At 40.8% G+C, this 24,066-nt stretch overlaps 1 protein-coding gene across 3 annotated transcripts in view; it reads left to right on the forward strand.

Annotated features, from left to right (window-relative positions):
- Positions 1 to 24,066, forward strand: part of grik4 (glutamate ionotropic receptor kainate type subunit 4) — a 382,616-nt gene that overhangs the window by 281,250 nt on the left and 77,300 nt on the right. For all 3 annotated transcript variants that reach the window (XM_023961354.1, XM_023961355.1, XM_023961356.1), the window contains exon 9: positions 22,706 to 22,867. In XM_023961354.1, coding sequence (XP_023817122.1) covers positions 22,706 to 22,867 — 162 coding nt within the window. The remainder of the gene's footprint in view (positions 1 to 22,705; positions 22,868 to 24,066) is intronic.

The following is a 24,066-nucleotide window of genomic DNA, read 5'->3' on the forward strand; positions in this document are numbered from 1 at the left end:
GTAGCTGTTACCATGACAATGCAACAAACCACGTTTGGTCCACTTTTTCTGAAAAACGATTAAAACGTGAAAAAAAATCATATAGTATATATTTTAAAAACACCCACTTTTCCTTCTTCTCTCCATAGACCACTTTGCTATATTTTAAGAGGAAAAAATAGCAAATAAATAAACAAGTAAATGCCGTTACCAGGAGTAACAGCACACATCAACAGGAATCTATTTACCTCCATTAACTGTTCCTGTAAGTAGCCGATGGTTCAGCTTTTTTCCAATAATAGCTAATAATTTTAAAAAGTTAAAAGTTATCTTTTCGATTAATCTTGATTTGTTAACAGTAGTACAAAAGTGGGACCTTTTCTGTTTTAATTGTCTGTAAACGACAACACTGAACTCTTAACAGCCTTCCTTTTGTGAAAAGAAAACTTTTAACTTGTTGACATCATCTCACAGATGCAAAAAGTGCACACATGTCTGTGGGTTTCAGGTGCACGGATACACCCAAACAAGCAAGGATGTGCACACACACACACACCCAACACGCAGAGAGACACAGTGGCTCGCTCCACGGCTTCCATCTAAGTGATTTGTGTGCTGCATCCAAGCCTCTCTACTGCATTGAATAAATCACATCAGATTGGGGAGTGACTCATCGTATGTTGACGGTACGTCTAATGTCATTTGAAGGTTAGATGAGCGGGGGACTGAGCCGGCAGCGCTCCACGTGGTTCACTTTAACTTTGGGATATCAATTTGAGTCTTGTTGCAGAGCATGCGAACTGTCTGATTCTCTCTTAGTTCCACCGAATCCACAAAAAAACAAAGTCACGCTCCAACACGCCTTGCTTGCTGACACATTATCCCCCTCTGAAAAAGTGAAGGCTGTAAGTTCACCCCAACACCCCCCTCGACCCCCTTTGGCCTGTTTGTTTTGTTCCTCATGTCCCATTTCCCCTCCACGCGACCGTGATCCCTCCTGTCACTGCTGTCCCTGTCATGCATCCATGCCTAAAAATCTGTCAACACTTCCTAACTGTCACCGTCACACACAAGCAGAAAGGATAAAATCAAACTATATAAGCTTATAAACATGCTCTATCACGCAGAAAAGCATAAAGCGTTGGTCTGGGGATCTTCTCTGTGCCCCTTTGAATTATATTTCTACCATTGGCAAAGCTTTAGTAAACAAAAACAAAAAAACTCCTACTGTTTCTTTTAGATGTCTTTTTCCTTTATAATTATTTGTATTATTAAAATCATTGTTTTTTTTGCAAATTGCTTTTGCTTTTGAAGCATGGCTGATGTTCTTATTCAGAGCTAATCCCTTTTGTTTCAGTAAGTTAAATGTGCCCCCCCCCCACACACACACACACACACACCTTTGTTCTTGACCAGTTGGGGATTTGGAGCTTGACATGGTCTGTGCTCTTAATTAGTCCTCCCTTTATAATCAAAAGATTTTTTTTTTCTTTTGCAAATTTGAATGTAATCCTGAAAACTTTCCAATACCACATTTACATGCACAGTCCTCATATCCTGGTGTACTCTCTTGTTTGCCAAACAACTTCTTATCTGGATCTTTGAAATGAATGTATTGAACAAAATTTCTCAATAAAGCACTTTGTATTTTATTTCCCAAATGTATTGATCATTCCTAAAAACCTTCATCCTCCATTCTTCCATCTTGTTTCTGTCTTTGGGAGGTGAAACTAAACCTAAGGTTGTTTAGTCATGCGAGACATCTCAAGTTGTGAGAGGTCTATGTCTGTGCAATAAAAACAAATGACTTGTGCATTTTTAAAAGATGCAATCAAACCGATCCTAACCACAGAGTGAGGTGCACTGCGAGTAACAAGGAATAAGCAAACTTCTGTGACGAGAACACCATTCCCTCAAGGACATTGGGGTGTTTTCCTAAAAATAAACCTCGAATTGTCAGTAAACTGAAACAAAAAAAGAAAATATGTATTTAGGAAGGAAGGAAGGAAGGAAGGCACAGTCAAAAATCAGAAAGCTGGACACCACCAGAACACTGAAGGATGATCAGGAGTGGAGCGGTTTACAGCTGAAGAGCACTTGCTTGATGAGAACCAGGAGAGTCCGTGAGATGAATGTGTTTCAACGGTCTCAGCTCAGGTCAGCGTCCTATCAAAAGATTTTTTAATTCAGTTGAAATAATAGAAAAAACATTATTAGGTAACTAACTTTCAAGGATTCTTCAGAGATTCAGTGTAGGTAGTTATAGCTGGCGGCAGCAGATCTGAAGCCTCTGACTGAAGACGCTCTGGTGTTGAGCTACTGTGTTGTAAAGAGAATGCTCAATGTTTTCCATAATAGCTTTTATCTTAAGAAGCATCCTTCTATGAAGAATCAGCTCTAAAGGCTCCAGAGAGGAGCCCAGAACAGAGCCATCAGTTTGTTCAGGATCCTCAAGCCATTTGTATTGCTGCTGCTCCACAAAAGGTGACTGCAGGTGTGATTACGCTTTCCACAGCAGGCTTATAGAAGACATGAAACTTCCTGCTGGAATCCCTGAAGAACACACCCTCTCTACAACAGCAATAAGTCAAAGCTTCCTCAGATCTGCTTCAATAATCACAATTATTCCTACATTATAATAAGCATAATGAGTTCACTGTGATTTATTTAGTTAAACATGTAACTGTGTGCTATCGGTTCAAAGAGCAATCAAGTTTTTTAATGTAAATTATACAAATTCTTGTTTTAAAAGGAATGAAGGAAAAGGCACCGATTTAGACCCCCACACCCCACATTCACACCCCAATATAAAATGGAAAAAATCTTGTCATTCAAAGTGCTTTAGAGAGCATCCACTGTGACTCCGGAAATGATTGGGCTTTAATTAATTCTCCACAGCTTATGTAAAGTTCATATTTCCCTGTTTAGACTCAGAGTTTCAGAATCAATCAACTGAGTAATAGAAAAGGTAACAGGCTAAGAGGATAGTGACATCCAGTCAGAATATAAACTACTCCATAACTGTGTCACAACAAGTAAGTACCACCAGGTAATTACAGTCTACCATCAGACTTTTGTAAAACTGCGTGTTCTCCTGATGGACGGTGGAGAACTTTGTCTAGACGGTGTGTCTGTTCCAGCGTGGAACTGATTCACTTCTACTGCAGACTGGAGATGACTAGTTCTAGTCTACCCTTTTTAAACACAAAAGTAATTTTGGTACTTTGGCCGAAGTGTAATGAAGTTATTGCTTAAAATGTATCTTTTAGTAAAGTCTTTTTGCAGTGGGCCGTTATTTAAACCTTATTGGAAATAAATAGCTAATTTCATCTTCTTTTTTAGAAAGAAAATAAGTGTAGTTGGGTTTGGGTTCGTTTCCACTCACCAGTTAACTGGAGGCTCTGTGGTTGCTTCACTTCCTGGGTAAATGGTTGACTTTTTAAAACAAAAAGCTTTACAGTATTGTTAACTGAACGGAAGACTTGCTAGTGTTGATTAAGCCTAAATAAAACCTCCAATGTCACGACCATGAAGAAAATGAGGCTGATTCATTGAACAGTGATTAGGAATCATTTCAGTTTTTTTTTAAAGATTTTCTTGTAAATTATTTTTGTTGGTGCATAAAAAACTGATTTGCAATTTTATAAAACCTTTCAGATTCATATAAAAGTTTGTTATGTAGATTTTATTTTTATAAATCTTTTATACAGTGTTTAATTATTTGCTTTTTAATTACTGTTTGCTTTTTAATTACTTTATGCTATCATCGAAAGTGTGTTTTATGGCTTTTACTCATTGGTCTATTGAGTATTGAAGAGGCCTGAGGCATGCAGGAGACAGGGGTGGAGCTCACGGAGGCCTCGGATTGGTATTGGTCAAAAATTGGCCTCAGGTGTGAGGTTACCAATGACTTGTGAGTGCAAACTTTCAGGGTACATCCCTGCATGCCTGCACCAAGGGATGCAAAGGGGGGATTAAGTCAGACCAGTTTTAAAAAATGCTGATGCTTTTCCAAAACTTTGCAGATACTGTCCATCTAAAGTAAAATTGGTTAGTTTAATCTCCTGGATTGTGCTTCTCCCTCAAATAAAAAGAACTCGGGTGAGATGTTCTAGGACGGGGAATCACGTATCAACACAGTAGTGGCTAACAAAAACAGTAACACAATTTGAGTATAAATATTTTCAAGAAAATGGAACATCTAAAAAAGACAAATTTTAAAATATCTATAAGTTGATGACATTACATTTACCTTCTTTATTCTGTCTTTTTTGGCAAAATTGTAAAAATTAGATTTCAGTTGATGCATCATAACAGTCAGTTTAAATAAAGGCTTCAGATACTCTAGTGAGCCTTGCACTGATATGCAACACGTTACAGTAGTGAAGTCCTCATCCAATTAACGTAAAACAGCTGATTCTTATAGATGTCGCAGGTGGCATCTCCGGTGTTAAAGGGTTAAATTTAAGGGTTAAAAGAAATGTCTGAAAGTTGAAAACCATTTGTGATACACAAAACACAGAAATAAAAACAAAACTTTGTATATTAAAATATACAAAAATTAACTGTGGTTAAATCCAGTGACAATATCATGAAAACTGAGGTGAGAGCCAAGCCAGGACACGCTGCAGAGACCCACAGCAGAGACAGTGATGCTGAAATAATTTGTTTTAGGTGTGGAACAAGGTACCGCCGTGTAAAAGTGTGCAAAGACAAACTCATACGGTGACGCCACCTGTAGAGACAAGAAGACAAATTTGATAGACTAGAGAAAAATGCAGATGAAAGCAGCAACAAATCTGAAGCTGAGCAAGCCGATTACACCTTCAGGATCAAGGACACAGACATTGAAAGCCAGCAACAGAGTCATTCAGCCTATAGCTGAGTCACACGGGAAAATGACATGAGCCATAAGGGGATTCAAGAGTCAGTGATAAGAGAAAAAAATCTGCATAATGACACGTCTGATGTTATTAGGCAAAAAGAGACAGGTGTAACAAGTGATGAGTGTGCCATCGGGAGGTTTTCTACCAGGGAGAGGAGAAAACCTGGTTAAAGACATTTCATAACTGGCAACACTGACTAAGATCTGATTTACTACACTGTATGTTACTGCTGCAGAGCATTATGTGGGGTATATCTTTAAAGTCCCTCTTAAATTATATAATTATCTGTTGTTAAAACATTCCCAGAGGTCTTTTAAGTAGGATTATGCAGTGTTTAACAAATGTTTAAAAAAAAAAACGTCATTTTTACAAACACAACTACACATCGGCAGTTAGTCAGTTTGCTTGAGTTGTGGGCAGGACAATTGGCGCAAAGCTCTGATTGCGCGCTCCTGCGCAAGCTTGTAGCCCCAAGCTAACATTAGCAGTGCAAAAAATATGGCGGGCAATATTGGAGCTATCCAGCCGAACAGTTTTGAGCCTGATGCCAGTTCGGACGACAGGAAAAACAAAGATGTAAATGGGGGGGGGTGAGGAGGAGGGGCGGAGCAGTGAAACTTCGGCCTGCCCATGTCAGTTTTTGCATCACAAACCTGAGCTTTTTCAGTCAGCACATTTTCATCTGCTCCTGATCTATCACAATTTTCATAAAGAAATACTCAGAAACACAGTTTTAATCTTAAATACTTTTATAAACGTCCTTCATCATGAGAGAAATGCTATAAAAGCATGTTAAAGACTTGATTTTCATAGGAGTGGGTCTTTAAGAAAGCTTGAGAACTAGTTCATTCAAAGCAATTATTGTGCTAAAAGGCAGGAAACCCGTGCAGGGAAAGAGGGTGAATTTTGTTGAGACTGATGAAGGCAATTTTACATATAAAGTTAAATTTGGAGGCTGGGAATCAACTCTGGTGAAATGTTCTCCCCAACAACCAACGTAACAACCATAAGAGTATTTTTACAAAAAAGTAGTACAGGAAAGTTTGTTACTTCAGGATGATGGATGCGTAAAAAAATTAAACAAATGTCAACAAGGTGCCACAAAGATTCAATAGGAAGAACCAGAAAGACTCCCTTTGATCAGAAATTCCGTCACACCTATTAAGATAAAAGTTTAGAGCTCCCCAAGACCTAAGTTCTGTGGCATGTAGAATATCACATTACTTGTTTGACCCAACAGAAGAACTTTGTTTACAGTTAAACAGGTGCTGCAGGTTTTTGGGTTGTCCAGGTCCAAGGAGGTTCATGGAGTGAAGCGGCCGTCTCAAGGTGTATCTTAAGGGGAGCGCAGGTGTGGCTTGCAGCTTTCTTGACGCTCGTTAAAAATGGAATGTTCGATAGACGAGTGTGGTAAGTGTATGGTAAAGTATTTGTAGAGATATGGTAAATTGCACACACTTAAGGAGACCTGCAATTATGTGCAGGTCACCTACGTGCCCCATACAAATTTTTTCACCCACAGACAACCTGGCTCTATAGTCGTAGGAATTTGTAGAGATATGGTAAATAGCACACACTTATGATGTACAGGTGACGCTGTTGTGCGGTGCACTTACATCACACTCTATTCATCCGTAACAACAACTTCCTTACAACTAGAAATTGGCTGTCTGCTGGCAAAAATGGGCAAACCTCTACAAGGGCATGCAAGTAGCACACACTTATCACCTGAACTTCACTAACAGGCTCTTTACACAGTCTGCAAGATTTGGGGGGAGTTGAAAAAAAGGACACCTGTGTCTCACCTACTATGTACCCTTGTGAGTTGTATAAATGTTTGCTACAACCTGTCGCTTGCTGCACACCTGTAGAAGCAGTCTATGGCCTGTGATTTTGTGCAGGTCACCTGCGTGCACCGTACAGGTTTGGCAATTTTTGTCTCAATAGTCGTAAGAGCCGTTTTAACAAGAAATCTCAGAGGAACTGCAAACAAGGAGCTGTGTTTGGGAAAATAACTGATGTCCTCTCTGCAGTCTATAGTGCAGTCTGGGGAGGTGACGCTACCAACAGACGCAGGGAATCATATGTGGATTTAGCCACAACAATGCAATAGTGCATGTATTTAGAATACAATTGGAACAATTGCTTTAGACATAAAAATAAAAAAACTGTGAGCCGACCAAGGTGCAAATGTGTGAATGAACAAGATGTGTTTGCTACATCGTACTGCTAAAGAGACGTTTGCTCGTTTCATGTACAAACCTGTTTTGTAATGTAAAGTTTAAACAAAATTGTGAAATAACTACATTCAATTGTAAAATTGATGTGCAGTATATTTTGCATTCAAATGTGTATTAACAGTTTATTCCAAACAAACCTCCTGGTGGCTTTGTTAGGCTTTAACCTACTGTATGTAAATGTATCTTGTCATCTGACGTTAAGACACGGTCTTTGCGGCCAACATTTCTGCCTGCAGAAACTGTGGTCTCTTTTTGAAGAAAAAAATTTTCTCTACAGATAATGATCAACTTTTCTTTAAATGCATCTTGATATTTGATGTTTAAGCAAGGGTGGCCTGAAAATAAAAATGTAGATTTTTTCTCTACATAATTTTGCAAAAGTTCCACTATTTTGAATCTGTCCTTTTTTTAACAAAAGGGCATGACATATCACTGTTGCAAATGGCCTACCACATTCACTGGAGCAGCCTTGTTGGTCCAAAAAGTCAATTGAAGGTTAATTGCCACCACTCAATTGCATCATCCAGCTGGATGTTTACTGCAGTACAGATGTGATTTGTATGGCAATATTCTACCTGGCCTGCTTAAAGGCCTCATGTGGATGATAGAAGAGGAGGCTGATGGCACTCCCTTAAGGCTGACAGCGGGAGTACCCCTAGAGGGGGGTGCAAGCACTGGGACTGAGGTCCTTTGTTTAGCAATATACCGCCCTTGGCTGCTCATGATCGTCAGGGGATACGTAGAAAAATAACAAGGTCACTGTTGCGCCATTGCTTGATAAGCTCATGTGGAAGTTTGCAGAAGAGGTGGGTGTGGAGGCAAGTTGCTATATGGACATGTAACGCTGGTCCCAGCTTTGATTATTATTTTTAATATTATTGTTGCTGTTGTAGTTTCTGTATTTCTTAATAAAATAAAATTTTATTGTTAATGTGTCCATTATTTTACTGTGTTCATATGTAATTGAATCTGTTAGTTCAAAATGGGGCGAAGTCCACAATTTTTTTAAAATAGAGATATTATATGTTCTACGGTCTTCAAGGGAAAAGCTATCTTATTATGTGCAAAAAGGTCCCAAGTCTTTTGTAATGTATTGACTATGCTTGACATTTTCAATGCATTAAGTGCGAAATTCCTGGACTTGGGCCTCTCTTCCATGGGTTTTGCTTAGTCTCATAGATGGCAGCACTAGTTATCCAATATGGCAGTGCCCCTGTTTAATTCAAGAAGGGCCCAAGTCCAGAGACTTTAGTTTGCTAGTCCTCTGAAATTATAAAAGTGAGGTGCTTCATATTATAGCATTTGTAAGCTGGTGCTAAATCTGGATAAAGTATCTATCATTTGGTGTAGCCTCCCTTTAAGCTATGCAATTACAATAATTTCCTGGAAAAACAAACCTCTCGGAATTGGGCCCCTTTTGAACTAACCAATTCAATGCATTCATATATACACTACCGGAAACTTTACATCTGTCCAACTGCTCCTTATTGCACATTTCTAATCATCCAATCACATGGCAGCAACTTGAAAAATCTGTGCATGTAGACATGGTCAAGAGGATCTATTGTAGTTCAAACCAAGCATCAGAATGAGGAAGAAAAAAAGCGATTAAATATGGCATGCTTATTGGTACCAGACAGGCTGGTTTGAGTATTTCAGAAAATGTTGATCAACTGGGATTTTCACCTGCAACCATCTCTAGGATTTACTGAGAATGGTCCATAAAAGAGATAATATCCAGTGAGCAGTTCTGTGGGAGAAAATGCCTTTTTGATGCAAGAGATCAGAGGAGAATGGCCAGACTGGTTCCAGCTGATAGAAAAGCAACAGTAAATCAAATAACCACTGGTTACAACCAAGAAAAGCATCTCTGAACGCACAACATGTCAAACCTTGAGGCAGATGGGCTACAGCAGCAGAAGATCACACCAAGTGCACCAAAGGAACTGAGGCTACAATTTACACAGACTAATCAAAATTGGACGAAAAAAATTAGAAAAATGTTGCATTGTCTAATGAGTCTCCATTTCTGCTGCAACATTCGGACTCTAGGGTCAGGATTTGACGTAAACAACATGAAAGCATGGCTCCATCCTGCCCTGTGTCCATGATTTCAGGCTGCAATGGTGGTGGTGTAATGGTGTGGGGGATATTTTCGTGGCACACTTTGGGCCCATAGTACCAATTTATCATGGTTGCAATGCCACAGCCTACCTGAGAGTTGTTGTTTACCATGTCCATCCCTTTATGACCACAATGTATCCATCTTCTGATGGCTACTTCCAGCAGGATAAGGCACCATGTCATAAGGCTGAAATCATCTCAGACTAGATTCTTGATCATGGCAAAGAGTTCTCTTGAGTCAAATGGCCTCCACAGTCACCAGATCTCAACTCAATAGAGAACCTTTGGAATGTGGTGGAACAGGAGATTTGCATCATGGATGTGCAGCCAAAAAATCTGCAGCAAACTGTGTGATGCTGTCATGTCATTATGGACCAAACTCTCTGATAGAGTGGGATTTTTCCAGTACCTTGTTGAATCTTTGCCACAAATGATTAAGGCAGTTCTGGTTTGGTACTACCAAAGTTTACCTAATAAAGTGGCCGGTGAGTGTGTATATATACTGAAGTTATATGAGAAACACATTTTCCATATTAAATGTTAAGATAGAGCGTTTAAGAATGAGCTAAATACAGCCCGGCTGTGTGTGTGGGTGGTAATGTTCAAATACCTCAACACTAATAGGAAACTGCTATTTTGGTTTTGGAGACCATCTCCTCATCATGTAATCATGTCTGACATCAGTAGATGATTAATAGTGAGGAATTATTAACAGTTTTTAACTGCTGTTGAGGCGGTTTGAGCTGCTTCAGATGTAGGAACCAGATGGGTTGTGAGATGATAAATGCCACAGGAAAAAAATGTGCTATGTTTTGTAATCTTGTTTTTTTTTTGTCTTTGGTTTCTGGTGATGTGTACGACTTCTGAATCATTTTTGGTTCTATGCATTAAGGTTTAAAGACCCATTTCTGAATGAGCACCATGGATGATATGATACTTTACATAACATGTGGTGTTCATTGCAGCAGCAGGGATAGTATTATTTTGTTTTGTTTTTTTTGATGATATGCTGTCAGTGATGTCATGACCTGCCATACTTTAGCAATTCTCATTGTATTTCAGGAAATATGTTGAATTACATGTCTTCAAGTATTCATATACAGCATTTAAAGACATGTAATTACTTTCCCTAACTGGGCATTAATGGATTTTTAATTACATGCCGATCTTTGCTTTTTAATGATGTAGCTTTGACTGTGATGGAATATCTCACCAGAGCTCGACCTCTTTTGTTAAGTATGACACAAGAAGTTCTTTTTTTTTTTTTAACTTGTCCTGTCCAACAGCTAGGCAGACAGATGAGAGCTGAGGGCCTCTTGTGTTGGACATATTTTACTTTAACAAGAGGGGTTATTAATCTTCAGACAAACCAAAGGTATGTCTGAATAAACCCCTTTTGTAATTGAGGCCAAACTTTATTAATTTCAATCATGTTTGAAAATCTTTGGTGTTGGACCGGACGGAAATGGAAAGAGGGGAAGAAGAGAGAGGGACGTTAGAGAGAGGGGGGGTAGGAGGGTGATAATAGGAGGGGAAGGGGGGTAAGACCATGAAGCAGCATAAAGCAACAAGTTTACTGGTTGTTAATCATTATAGTAAGGTTCAAATGTAGTACAAAAAGGGCGGGGCCTATCCACACACACACTCAAATGTTATAAACACACCTGCTAGCTGCAAAAATGTCCACCTGTCGACATGTACACAAAACAGATAGTGTTCACACGCATACTTATGCCTTAAAACCAACTAGTGTGAAATATTTCAGTCATTCAATCATGCAAACTGTTAGTGCAAAGGTAAGCTAACACCTGTGCTCAGGTGAGTGTTTATGTTCTTCTAAAATGGATGGTGGAACGTGACAAGAAGGAGGGAGAGTGCCCAGCCATCCCCACCCCAAGACCCCCACCGCAGCAGCAGGGGCAGCCAAAATCCCCCCAACGCCACACGGGAACCGGTAGGGAACTACCGCCGCCCGGGCGACCAAGCTCGCCACCCAGGCCAGGACCAGCAGGACCGCCGCAAGGCCCCCAGAGCCAGAGAGCAGGGAGGCACGGAGGGAAAGAGAGCAGCCCCCCCGCCGCGCCGGGAGCGCCCAATGCAGGGCCCCACCGGAGAAGGACGCCCACAGCCCCAGACGAGCACCCCACCACCACCCAGGAGTTCCGGGCATCCCCCCGCCCCCACCCCAGGTACGAGCCAGGACCCCCCAAGGGAGAACTGCTCCGCACTCCAGGCAGCCATCCGCCCGGCCCACGGTTGGTCCAGGGAGGAGCAAGGCAGGGGCCCGCCGCCCCCGCCCAGGAGGGGGAACCCCGGGGAAAAAAGAGGGCCCACAAGAGGTGTTATAAATATGGCCCGACCAGGCTCGGCCATGTTGGAAGTTTGGCGGGGCCCAGCGCTCAGGGGCAAGGACCAGGACCCACCCCCCAGGGACACGAACACCCCCGGCTCAGGTGTAATATGAACCCCCCCACCGTGCGGAGAGAGCACCGCCGGGCCCAGGGAGCCAGCACCCAAGGGACACGGCCGCCATCGCCAAGGGGCCCGCACCCCCCACCAGGGAAGGGGTAGGGGACAGATGGACCCAGGTCCCACCTTCCTTGCAAAATGTGTGTGGGTGTATGTGTGTTTGAGAGGGTGTGTGTGTGTGACACAAGAAGTTCTTTACAGTAAGTTGATCTTCTTTTAGAATTTCAGTAAAGTACCTTGAGATGGCATTTGTTTTAAAGTGGTGCTGCATGAAAAGAATCTGCTCAGGATTAGGTCATGAAAGAAATTGAATCAATAGCAGGGTGGGACTCCTGTAAAATAATCATCCTGTAAAGACGTTTTGCTGCAAATAATTGGTCAAGTTTACTTAGTCTTTGTGTTGTTGTTTTTTCACAACATGAATATCACTTGTGAAACCAGCTTGTATCGACTCAATTTTTGAGCAGTGTGTAATGTCTCTACACTGTGGGCTTAAGAGCTCTCTTGTCTGTCAGCTTTCTAATTCATTTCAATTAGTTCCAGATTTAGCACCGTTTTTATTTATTTATTCTTTTAAATGTGGCTGTTGTATCTAGGAGTACTTCGAAAAATTACAAGCAATTTTTTATATTCTTTTGAAGCAAAAATGAGAAAACTCAAGAGTAGCACAGAAAAAAAAAATGCAAATAGATATTTTGAGATCAAAAGCATCAATGGTAGAGAACGACAGTTTGTAGGTGAAGGGCATTATTATTATTTTTTTCCTGGGTTAATATCAGAAATGCAGTGCTGCATGATAAAGTGGAAACATGGGTTTGAAAGAAAACAAGTTTCGTTCAAAAGAAATTGTTTGAGCAAAATCTTCTATTTCTGGGAGCTGTTGGAAAGAAGACTGTTAGCTTGGACACTAGAATCAAAATGTTTGTTTTTCCTCCCAAAAAGCCAATAATATTTAAAAATATAATCTCAAATCTTTATAGGCACTTCCTGTATTATGTTTTATTTATTACATCTCTATAGTGCCCTTTTAGAAAACACTGTAGTCTCTAAATCTAACAAATGGATAGAAAGATACTTGAATCTTTACAAAGTTAGCAGACTTATGACTCAGTCTTATCCATAAACATTACATCTTTGAATCTGCATTTATTCTTCCCACAGAAATTTGCAGTTTTTTTCAATAAAACATACTTAAGGCCCGTACACACCGGGACGAATTTTCGCCAGGCGTTATTCGCCAGCGTTTTTCGCCACGTTTTTTGTGTTCACACCCAGGCGATTTTCGCTGACGATGAGTGGAGTGAACATGCAATTTCATTCCCTGACATTAGATGGCGCTTAATGTAAAACAGAAATACTCCTGTACACAAGGTGGCGCTGCGCAACTTTACGCTTCTTAAAGTCGCTTTTCACTCAGAAGAAGAGAGCAAGTTTTTACACGCTTGTCAGAATCAAACAAAGAAAACATGAATATTTCAAGCACCAGTAGCTCCAACTGGTGCTTGGTTCGGGGATGTTTTAGAATGTCCGTCATTATTGCTTCGCGGCTGTGTAGACGCTACTTGGCGTCTATCTTCTTCGCTGGTATGTGTGCTCAGCAAGGCAGTTTTGTGTTTGAGCGCCCCCAAGTTGTGTTTTACTGTAACTTCAGAAGCTCCAGACACGTGAGCAAAAGCGCCGTTCTCATTGGTCGAGTAGATTTCGACGCGACGCGTCGGAAAAAAAAAACGAACCCGAGGCGTTTTTTTTTTTTGACGCTTTAACGCCTGGCGTTTTTTCGCGTCGGTGTGCACACTCTCATTGGGGCCCTTTGTTTAGTCACGAGGCGTTAAACGTCGGCGAAAATCGCCGGCGAAATTCGTCCCGGTGTGAACAGGCCTTTATATAGCACTTTCTTTCCCTCCTTTAAGGCCCAAAATGCATTACAGTCACAGTCCCATTCACCCACATTCACACACGGATGAATGATTCAAATGTGGGTCGTTGTGAAACCTCGGATTTACACTCTGTGGTGCGTCTCAAATGCATTGCGTGTTCGTCTCATGATCGTCAGTTAGTTTACATCGTCTCTGTTGCGTCTCTTGTCTGTCTCTCCCCCCGCCTGGCTCGTGCAGGAATGGTTTGTCCTGTGGTGCGGTGTGCAGTGTGTAATTGTCTAGGTACATCACCTTATACAAACTAGCATTTTATAGTTTTATTTTGAAAGGACAAAGGAAGTCATTATTTAGAAACAAAACCCTTTTTTTTTTTTTATTTCTACAGCTTTTTGACATGACATTGTCACATCAACAAACTGAAATAGAACTCTTGAGTAAAGCTTGCATTGCGGATGTCGGATACAGACACACTGCAGGCGGAACAGTGGAAATCGGGCTTAACACTTGCACCAGCCTAAAACCACCAGGAGCAATGTAGGGTTCAATGTCTTGCCCAAGAACCCTTCCACACATGGGTGGGCAGGTGCTGGAACCGAATCTGCGATCTTCCAATCAGAGGTCTACCGTTCTACTTCAGCACCACGGCTGCCTGTGCATTTTATGACTAAGATTTACAGTAAATGAGCTGTCAGATTACAAACATATGCTGGCTTCTGCAAAATTAATTCTAATAGAGGACTCCAGGGCTGACAGTCTCTAGTTCTTCCTACAGTTCAAACATTTATTAATAATAAAACTAGAGATGATCTGCAGAAATGCTACCAAATTGTTTTGATATGTGCTGCTATTAAATATTTCTTCCACTTTCGGCTTCTCCCATCAGGGGTCGCCACAGCGAACGAGTCGCATGGTAAATTTGGCAATGTTTTACGCCGGATGCCCTTCCTGACGCAACCTTCTCAAACCGGGCTTGGAACCGGCAGAGGTAGAGAAGGGAACAGGGAGCAGCCCGGAGTCGAACCCGGGTTTCACGGACGGAAGGCGCCGCAAACCAGCACGAGCTAAACTGGCTCCCTCGTGCTGCTATTAAATATTTAACAAAGCTAAAGTGTAAACCAGAGAACCCTGTGTTGAGATAAATGGTATTTTAATGTCAGGGTCATCCCACAGAGACTCAAACCATCAGAGTGAAGTATGGTCCATGCCCCATCCACACAGGCATGAAGTGAAGGACAGATGCAATGAGTTTCCATGTCCAGCTCAAAAGGCCGGTGGGTTGAATTTAATAGACAGAAAACTTGTTGAGTCACTTATTCAATTCTACAATTACATTCCAGGTTCAAGATAGTCATGACATTTGGTAATGATCCCGATCTGCTCTGCTTCTCATTCTATCCCGCACTCCCAGAGAGAATCATAATTAAGAATCTGCAGGAAGCTTCGTGGCTTCCTCGGAATTTGACACAGGTATGAAATGAGTTATGCCTAAAGCATGACATGCAGGTTTAAGCTATTATCGAACAATCAACATGCCACCAGAATGGATTTATTACAGATTGAAGGTGGGCTGAGGCCTTAAATGGTCTGGCTCACAACAGTCCTTTCCAAGTACATTACAAAACAAGCAATACTCTGTAATGCTTCTCATCTTCAGTTGTTCGATTCTCTTCGCTCCTGCAACCATGCAACCACCAATTATGAATTCGAGGGGTAAAAAGTATCCTTGGAGCTGGTATGACATCAGTTTGGGTTCTGTTCATGCATAAAACATAACAAAACACCCCAAATTTTTCTGATAATGTAACACAATTTTTTTTATTATTATTTTTGAAATCTGTAATTGAGAACTGTGTCTAGCAAATGAGCATTTACTAATAGTGAAAATCATAAAGCAGGAGAGTAAGGAGGTTCCTTCAGGCTGACATGCAGAGAACCTTTGAGCCAAGACAACGGAAGGACTCATTCTGAAGACAAAACTGCAGCCCAAATCTATCATCTCTTAATTTTTCTAGGAGAAAGGGAATTTTATTATAAGAAAAAAAGCAGCTTTGCTCAAGCATTAATTTTTTTTAACACAAAAGCAGTTTTGAAATAAAGAAAAATATATGTTTAAAAAACAACACCAGGATTGTATGAAGGTCCAGCTGGTTGATGAAAAGATGTGTACCAGGAGAGACATGACAGAAGCCTGTGTGCAGTGATTAGAACTATTTAACATTGCTAGTTAAATTTAGCTCCTTTGTCTTTAATATTTTGAAAGTTGTAAAAAAAACTTTCAAGAAATCAAAAACAAAGGTGCTATTGAGTCACCAAGTAATCAACTCTTATTTTTGTGTGTTATATCACACCGCCTCCAATCATCAGGTTGTTCTTTTCTGTTTTCTGTAATCTTATGTGACAATAAACTATAACTTCTTAATTGCTGTTTTACTCATGACAGTAAAAAACATTATTATCAAGCAACCACAATTCTTCACATATGTTGGAGCTGAGATTTATTCTGATGTAGCGGATGTCCTTAAATGACTATTAAATCTGAGTAAGCGTTACTTTTGTGAGTGTGAGATTAATTCAAGCTGAGAGGGAACAGAGATTGACAGGAAGGACTTCTCTTTGCCCCGTTTTATTGAAGAACATGATGTGGCCGTGTATGCAAGGGAATGGAAATAGTAGGAAAAGCATGGGGGGGTTGAGGTTCATAGATGGGTATCCTACCATCAGATGAATCAGTCCTCTTGGGATCTCATTATTCTCTGCTCAAGCTGACTATATTGTTCCAAACACCAAGTGGTCATGCATTCAGGCGCCTCTACAGGTGAGTGTTCATCAGCAGCTGAATGACCCGGGAGGTGAAAAGGAAGAAGAAGGGTAGATCATTAAAAATAACATGGAAATCTAGCCAAAATGGGTGAAAGAGATTTGAGATTTTTTTTTTAAAAAGGTGCAAGGAAAAAGGGAAGGACAGTATGGGGTGTGTTCAGAGGGAACAGATTTGAGGGGTAGCAGCAACAGTTTGTGGCTGGTTGGCTGGAGTCCTGCCTACTGATTGATCTCCAGGTGACAGCTGATGTCACGGGCCCTGAGCCAGGCTGTCATTTCCCCACGCCCCACCTCCACCCTCACAGCCCTGCTCATCTTCGCTCTGTCAGCCTGTCTCTCTTCCCCTGCTGCTTTTTAAGTCCTCTCTGGTGCCAGTTAATCTCTCACCTTCTTTCCTCTGTATTGATTCAAAGTCCTTGCTCTCTCTCTCTCTCTCTCTTCCAGTCTTTCTGTTGTCCTCGTCAGTGTTCTGTCCAATTGCCCTTTCCCTGCTTTAGTGGTGACATTTGCTTCATCTGCAGCTCTCGTTTTTTTTTTGGCTTTTTGTCCACTCGCTGATTGAAATCTACTGTCCATTTCAAATCGTATTTAAGAATGCATGCTGCTGCAAAGTGCCTGCTGCCACGCCTCTGGGCATGCTGGGCTGGGTTTCAATCACTGCAATAGAAGCACTCACTGTTTTTCTACATGCACTGATCTAAATACTAAATAAATGTCTTGGGATTGCATTCAAAATGTAACAGATTTACTAAATACCTAAAGAGGCTGCCGTATGCAGAGACTATTGCTCTGTTAACCCTTTACCACAGGAGTTGTCGCTAGCGACACCTTGACAACACACACATTTTGACCGAGCATAACTCTTCAAAAGCTCACTCAATCAACATAAATCTGCTAATTTTGAGACAGGGAAAAAAGGAAAGCGTTGGGTAACAGCACCAAGCTGCTTTTCTCTGCAACGAAATCCGCTGATTTATGTTGGTTACTCAAACGGTTTAGGAGTTCCTGTAGCTAAAGCTAAAGGGGTTAAAAGCTAATTGTATCATGGGGTTGATATATTTTGGTCGACATCAGTGATATCCAACTTGTTTATTCTGAGGCTGATAACATTCTTAAATGGAAAAAAAGGGGCCTTGAATGGCTGTATTTTTGTGTCTGTTTTGGCATTCAAATGAACAATAATTACACGTATATCCAATGCTTCTGAAGTTCAAACATAATGCCTTATTTATAGGACATGTAAATTACAACATGGCCCTTTTATTTTGACATTGACTATACATTGCCATACATTTGTAAGTATATTTAAAGACCCTCTCTAAAGAAAATTGTGTTTTTAACACCAAAATTTGTAGCATTTTGTAGCACTTGTAGCATTTTTCTCATGATGAAGGATATATATGTAAAAGAATTTAAGATTTAAACTGCATTTCTGAGTGTTTCTTTGTTCAAATCATGGTAAAGCAGGAGCAGAGAAAGCTGTCAGTTGTGACGTAGAAACTGAAATGGCCTCCGTGGGCCGCGCCCTGCTCCACTCTATTCTGATGCATTCACTTGCAGACAAGTAGATGCATTGACGTCAATGCAGTCAATGCAACTGAAAACGTTTAAACGTCATATTGTATATTCAAAGTTTATGCTTTCATTTAAAAAAGGTTTAAAATTACAGATCTGTCTTCTTGACCTGCAAAATGAGCAGGAGAACTTTCTTTGGATTCACTCATGCAGAAATGAGTTTTCTGTTGTTAATCAAACACAATTATGAATGTTATTAAGTTATTAAGTTATTATTAACAGGTAATAGTAGTCCATAAATAATATTGGATTGATTAATTTGAAGTGAGCTGAACTCAATTAAATTGGACTGTTTTCAATTGAGTCCTTCGGTTTAATGATATGTCCGATTAGGAATAGTGGTGGTTAAAAAGAGTCGGTATAATGAGCTCTGCTGGCACGTGTGTGTGCTCGTGTATCGGGTCAGAAGCCTGAAAACCCACAAACACAGTCCATTAGTTTCTCTCTGATGTATCATGAGGATGTTTTGGTGGCCTGGCTCTTCAGTAAACCAAACGACATTCCTCTGTTTTTATTGATTTATATTTGTGTGGCCAGCCTCACATACACTTCACTTAAGTTGTGTGTTGCAATTTAATGCACATCTCTTGGAACAGTTTACAGGTACCCTTGAGGGGCATGCTTAATGATGGGCTCGTTTGCACTGCACTGACTCTAATAAACTATTAAAGTATGCTTAACTAGTAATTATATGGACAGCCCCAAAAGGCTTATGAAGCCTTAACAGCCTTACTAAATGCAGATATGTATATAAAATGGGACTCCTATATAAACATAAATTAGTGCTTTTGCAGAATTAGGAGATTTATCTTTGTTTATAAAGGGTTAAACTCTTTTTCCAGCTGTGACCAGATAGTTGGTGAAATTCCCTACGATTTGACTTAGTAGTGGAGCTGTGGTAGTGGATTATTTAAAATAACCATGCATTTTGAGATACAAGCACCAAATCTGGCATTAATGTACTTTAGGATCCCATCTTTCAGAAAAGCATGTCAACCATGAGAAAATTCAAGATTTTAAAATGTCCTTTCATTCATCTTCTTCCACTCATTTAGTGACTGGGTAATGGGGCCAGCAGTCTAAGGAAAGATGCCCAGACTTCCCTCACCCCGACCAATTTCTCCAGCTCCTCTGTGGGGGTCCCGAGGCATTCCCAGACTGCCAAAAGACGTAGTCTCTCTAGCGTGTTCTGGGTCTTCCCCGAGGCCTGCGCAGTGGGACATGCCTGGAAGACCTTCCGAAGGAGGCGTCAAGGAGGCATCCGGACCAGATGGATGAGCCACCTCAACCACCACCTTAATGTAGTGGAGGGGTTTGAGAGCTCAAGTGATCCCAGGTCCTGGGTGACGAGTGTCCAGACCTAATCCAACATTTATCAATTATATGTATGCCAAAAGAAAGGACGCGGACTCGAGGAATTCCTTTCACGTGGAGAGCAAAGTAAAACTTGTACTCAGACAACGCACTAGTTTGCTCTGTGTTTTGCAAAGCTCTGCTCCCACCTTTATTAGAATCTGGGTGTTTTCTAACATACAACATGTGACATTTATGTCTAAAGGGTAAGGGATAAAAACATACACACACACACATATGGTTTACAGAAGTAAGGAAACCAATCTGAACATTTCTTGACATCGTCAGGAAGCTAATCAAAACATCCCTTGTGATCGTTTGTTCACCGCTGTAGATTAGGCCGATTTATTGCAGATTTAAGGTGAACAGCTGCAGCCGGGTCAATACAAAATCTTTTACTGCATTCCCAGCATCACGTTCCTCGCAGAAAAACAATGAACACATTTTATTATATGTGATAACGCAACAATACAGAAGTTCTGAGTGAAAATGGGATAACGTATGTACAAATTTATTCTAACAATGAGCCAGACAAACAACCCCCTTTATGAGAAGTAGAAGGGAAGATTCTGCTACATCACTCAAGTTGGCATCACCAGGGGCCCCACCCTGGAGCTAGGCCTGGGGTTCGTTGGGCCCCTGGCCGGGGCTCCTCCCACACGACAACTGGGTCCAGCCCAAAGGAACGACTTGGGCCCACCACCTGCAGGAGAGCTCAAAGGCACTGATGGAATGTGGTATGGGTAGCAGTCAAAGGCAGGTGCCTCGGCGGCCCTAACCCTGGTCTTTGAACTTGGCTTTTGGGATTATCAAATATATATAATACACATATACCTATAATATTAGGTAGGTACCCCTCAAGTTTAAAGACTGCATTTTGTGAATAAGGGCTCATTTAGTTGAGACTGGGGCTATGAGACAATAAATAATTTTGGCTACAATTGAGTGGATGGCTGCCATCTTTACAAATGGCCAACATTTTGGATTTTAATTCACATAACTACATACGACATATTATATAATTTCCAGTCAAATACTCTACATGTTTAAGTGTACAGTAGTGTTGTCTAACTACATTAGTGCCATCATCAGCCTATCTGACTGAGGTTCAAGAGCAGCTACAAGCTCCTGCAGCAAAAGTCCCACATCCTCTAATTATGCTTTGCTTTAAACCCTAACATTGTTTGAAAATGTTTTAATTGCATTTTTAAATGCTCTTACTTGGAAGTCGCGTCAGCGAAGGTCAGACACAGGCGTGTTAGACGCAGACAGATAAAGTTTACTTACATAACAGGGTGAAAAAGCTGCATGGAGCCAGAGGAAAAAATAGCACAAACACATAAATTAGCCTGCTGCTTGGATTCATTTTCCATGCTGTTACATGACAAAGTTCCAGTCAATGCTACTTGATTGACACATCACAGGTTTTGTTTTTTACTGCAGCTGTCTCTTTAGTGACATGTCAAAGACTAGCTCAACCTGCTTCTGGTTCATTGTTCAAACGCAGGCTAACGCACGTCACCCTGTAGAGAAAAACTGCAAATGCATTTTGGTGTGGCGACTGCTTTTGTCATAGAAGGACATCCCCAGCAGGGGAAGATTGGGGCATTCAGAGAAAGCAATTAAGTGATGCAACCATGGATGGATGTATTTTTTACACTTGTATTAGGGAAATGACATTAAATCCTGATGAGGAGGTTGGCCTTTTGCAGAGGACAAAAAAAAATAAGATCATAAATGCATGCAGAATCACTGAGCTTCCACTTGTGGTCATGTTATTAACAGAACAGTTGGGTTTCTGTGAGGTTGGCACTGAGGATAATAGACCTCCCACTTAAAGTCAGTGTTCACTGCTCTGCCTGCCCCGCTGCACTCTTTGTCAGCAGGAGCTCAGCTCAAGGTGGCCTGACTTTTGCCAGCTCATCTTGTGGACAGAGCTTTTTCCCCCACCCTTCTGTGTATCGCTTCATCAACCGACCTGAGCACTCTGTGGGAGCAACCATTATCTGTTTTGCCAAACGGCCAAACTCATCTGTTTGCCCTCACACAGATGAAAAGGCTGTTTTTCTGCTTCTTGACTTGCCGTTGTTCCTTTTGATGTCTCCAGGAGCTCGTCAAGGTTCCTCTTTGCTGGCCTAAATTATGTGTGAGGTCCTTAAGGGTCGATCCCACACTTGAGTCAGACCACAAACATGCCAGGTGTTCACTTCAAAAGATTAAAGAGCTTGAGTTGATGTTTTTGTACCAGCGGTTTTGCCTCTTTTCCTGTTTATATGCTGGAGATTGCTGCTTTACCTGCCTGGCTGACATTTCCCACAGCAGTCTGTTTAAGTTGTCATTGGAGGAAAAAAAACACATTTGTAATGTTAATGAAAGCAACATTTCATAGTTGAAGAATTTTTGTATGCTTTGTGCTCAGTTTCGTACTTAAGGGACCAGAGCATCATTAATAATGGCTGATTCACCTGAGATTTTCCCTTCTGACAGGCTGAAAGTCTGCTGTGAAGAGGCAGTCTATTTGCTGCAGACGTTTTAACTTCATCAGCCTACATAATACACCCTCCCCAATTGTTCCTTACTGTCACCTGGCAGCCCTTTTCTCCAACACCACCATCTCTGTCATCATTTCTCCACCACCCTTCACCATCTCCTCTTATCTCCAGGCTGCCCAGCCTCACTGACAGGCATATATGGAGACCGGGCTTGGTCTGCCTGTCATAAGCTAGATGGTTAAAAGGGCCGGCGGGTGAAGGCCGCCACCTGAGGGAAGACTGGGTTCTGACACTTCCATTAACCTTCAGGAGACGTCCATCCACTGTCACACCTTTGTGTCCTCTTTTTCCTCCTCTGCTTCATCGCTCACCCTGTCCCCCGTCTCCACTGTTCCCCGGGCAGTGAAAGCTTGTCCCTAGAGCAAAAGAGTCAAAATAACCAATGACACATTTTTCTTTTGCTCGTCACCCAACCTAGAACGTTTCAGCATAATGTAGGCTTCTCTATCAATTCAGCACAGGTCTGATAAAGTTTTTCCAAGGTTGTACATCACTTTCTCTCTGCCTTCATCTCTCTTACATGCTTCAGGCCCGTTGGTTTTGCCAGCAGTCTGCTTTAGTATGTGTACAGTGACCGGCACATAAGGAAAAATATTCAGAATGCTTAATTTTCTGCAGTGAAGCATCGCTAAATGGATTAAATGAAGAAAGTGTTAGATTCCTTTTTCAGTCAAGCAGAATAATGAAGGTTAATAAAGAGTCAGTCACATAAATTCTTGTTTTTGGAAGCACATGCTGTCTTTGCTCTAACACTGATTTGTTGTCATTCAAACATTAGAAGAGCATCCAAATGTGTGACTGCTCACACTTCTGTCTCTCATTACCAACAGGAATTCACTTTACTCCGACTGGACGATGTGGCAGACCAACGAGTCAACATTGTTGGCTTCTCCGTCTTCAACAAAACTCATCCCTTTTTCCAGGATTTTGTGCAAAGCCTCAATCGCTCCTGGCAAGAGAACTGTGATCATGCACCCTTTGCTGGCACTCCGGTAGGTAATACACATGTTTTGTCTCAAAGAAAAACACCAAGTGGTTTAAGAAATTACCTATAGACGTTTCTTACACATTGCACTCACCAAATAGTTACTATTGTATAATTTACACAAACTCACTGAGCCAGATTTAAAAAATATAAATTATCTGTACCTATAGCTCCTTTTATTTCATGTGTTGTTACAGAAAATTGTTCTTTCCAGCAATTATTATTGTCAAAGGTTGACCCCGCTTTAATGTATCTTCATCTCTATTTACTATATTAGCATTAAAGGACCTATACTACACAAAATTTTTCCAGCAGTCACCCTGAATTCTTCCTCCTAGAGCCTTTTTTAGAAGCTCTAGCACGCTGTGCACTTTATGCTGCAGTAAACGTGAAAACAGCTTGAATCTACTGTTCACGTATCTTGGAATATTTTAACAGATGTGCGTGTGTGCAATTACTGACACTTTTCTAAATGTCAAAAACTCTATTCCACAGGCAGGCAGTTACAGTAAAACATAATTGTGGTATCAGAGATAGTAGATTAATAGGGTTTTGTGCAAAATTGTAACAAAACCTGAAATAGTAGATGGCCATTATAAAATCCATTTAATGTTTATCAAATAAAACAATATAGCAACTTGTTTTAATTTTTCAGTTTCCAACTTTAAAATAAATATCTGTAAATGTTAAGAGATTATTTATCTTAGCTTATTAACTAACTTTTGAAAAATCAAAACAATTGAATTTTTTGTTTTAAATTTCTGCCGCAAAAAGGGATTCTACAAAAAATATTTTTGACATATGGCCCTTCCTTTACTTTTTAGTTTCAGTATACATGAGTTCATTTTTTATTTGAAATACTAGTATCTCCTTTTTTCTTGCTGTTCTTTGCTTCTATGATTGCAACTGAACAGTGATGGAAAAGTAGACGTTTTTTTGAGAAACCAGTCGGGCTTCAATTAAACTTCCATCAATTGCACGCAAAGATGATGTCAACATACAAATGGCATCTACCTTCAGAGTTGCTTTCCTTTTAGATGAAGGTGGGTAAACAAATAGCAACTGTGATATAAGAAATGTGTGCATGTCACACTGCTCTAACGTCGTTTGAGGTCACTGTGTTCCTTTTAGTACAGCTCCAAACCTGTTTAACACACTTGACAAATATTTTTTGGGTGCATAAATGTCACTGTGTGACACCAGAGG

This window comes from Oryzias latipes, chromosome 13 (assembly GCF_002234675.1).
Source record: "Oryzias latipes chromosome 13, ASM223467v1".
NCBI classification, from domain to species: domain Eukaryota; kingdom Metazoa; phylum Chordata; class Actinopteri; order Beloniformes; family Adrianichthyidae; genus Oryzias; species Oryzias latipes.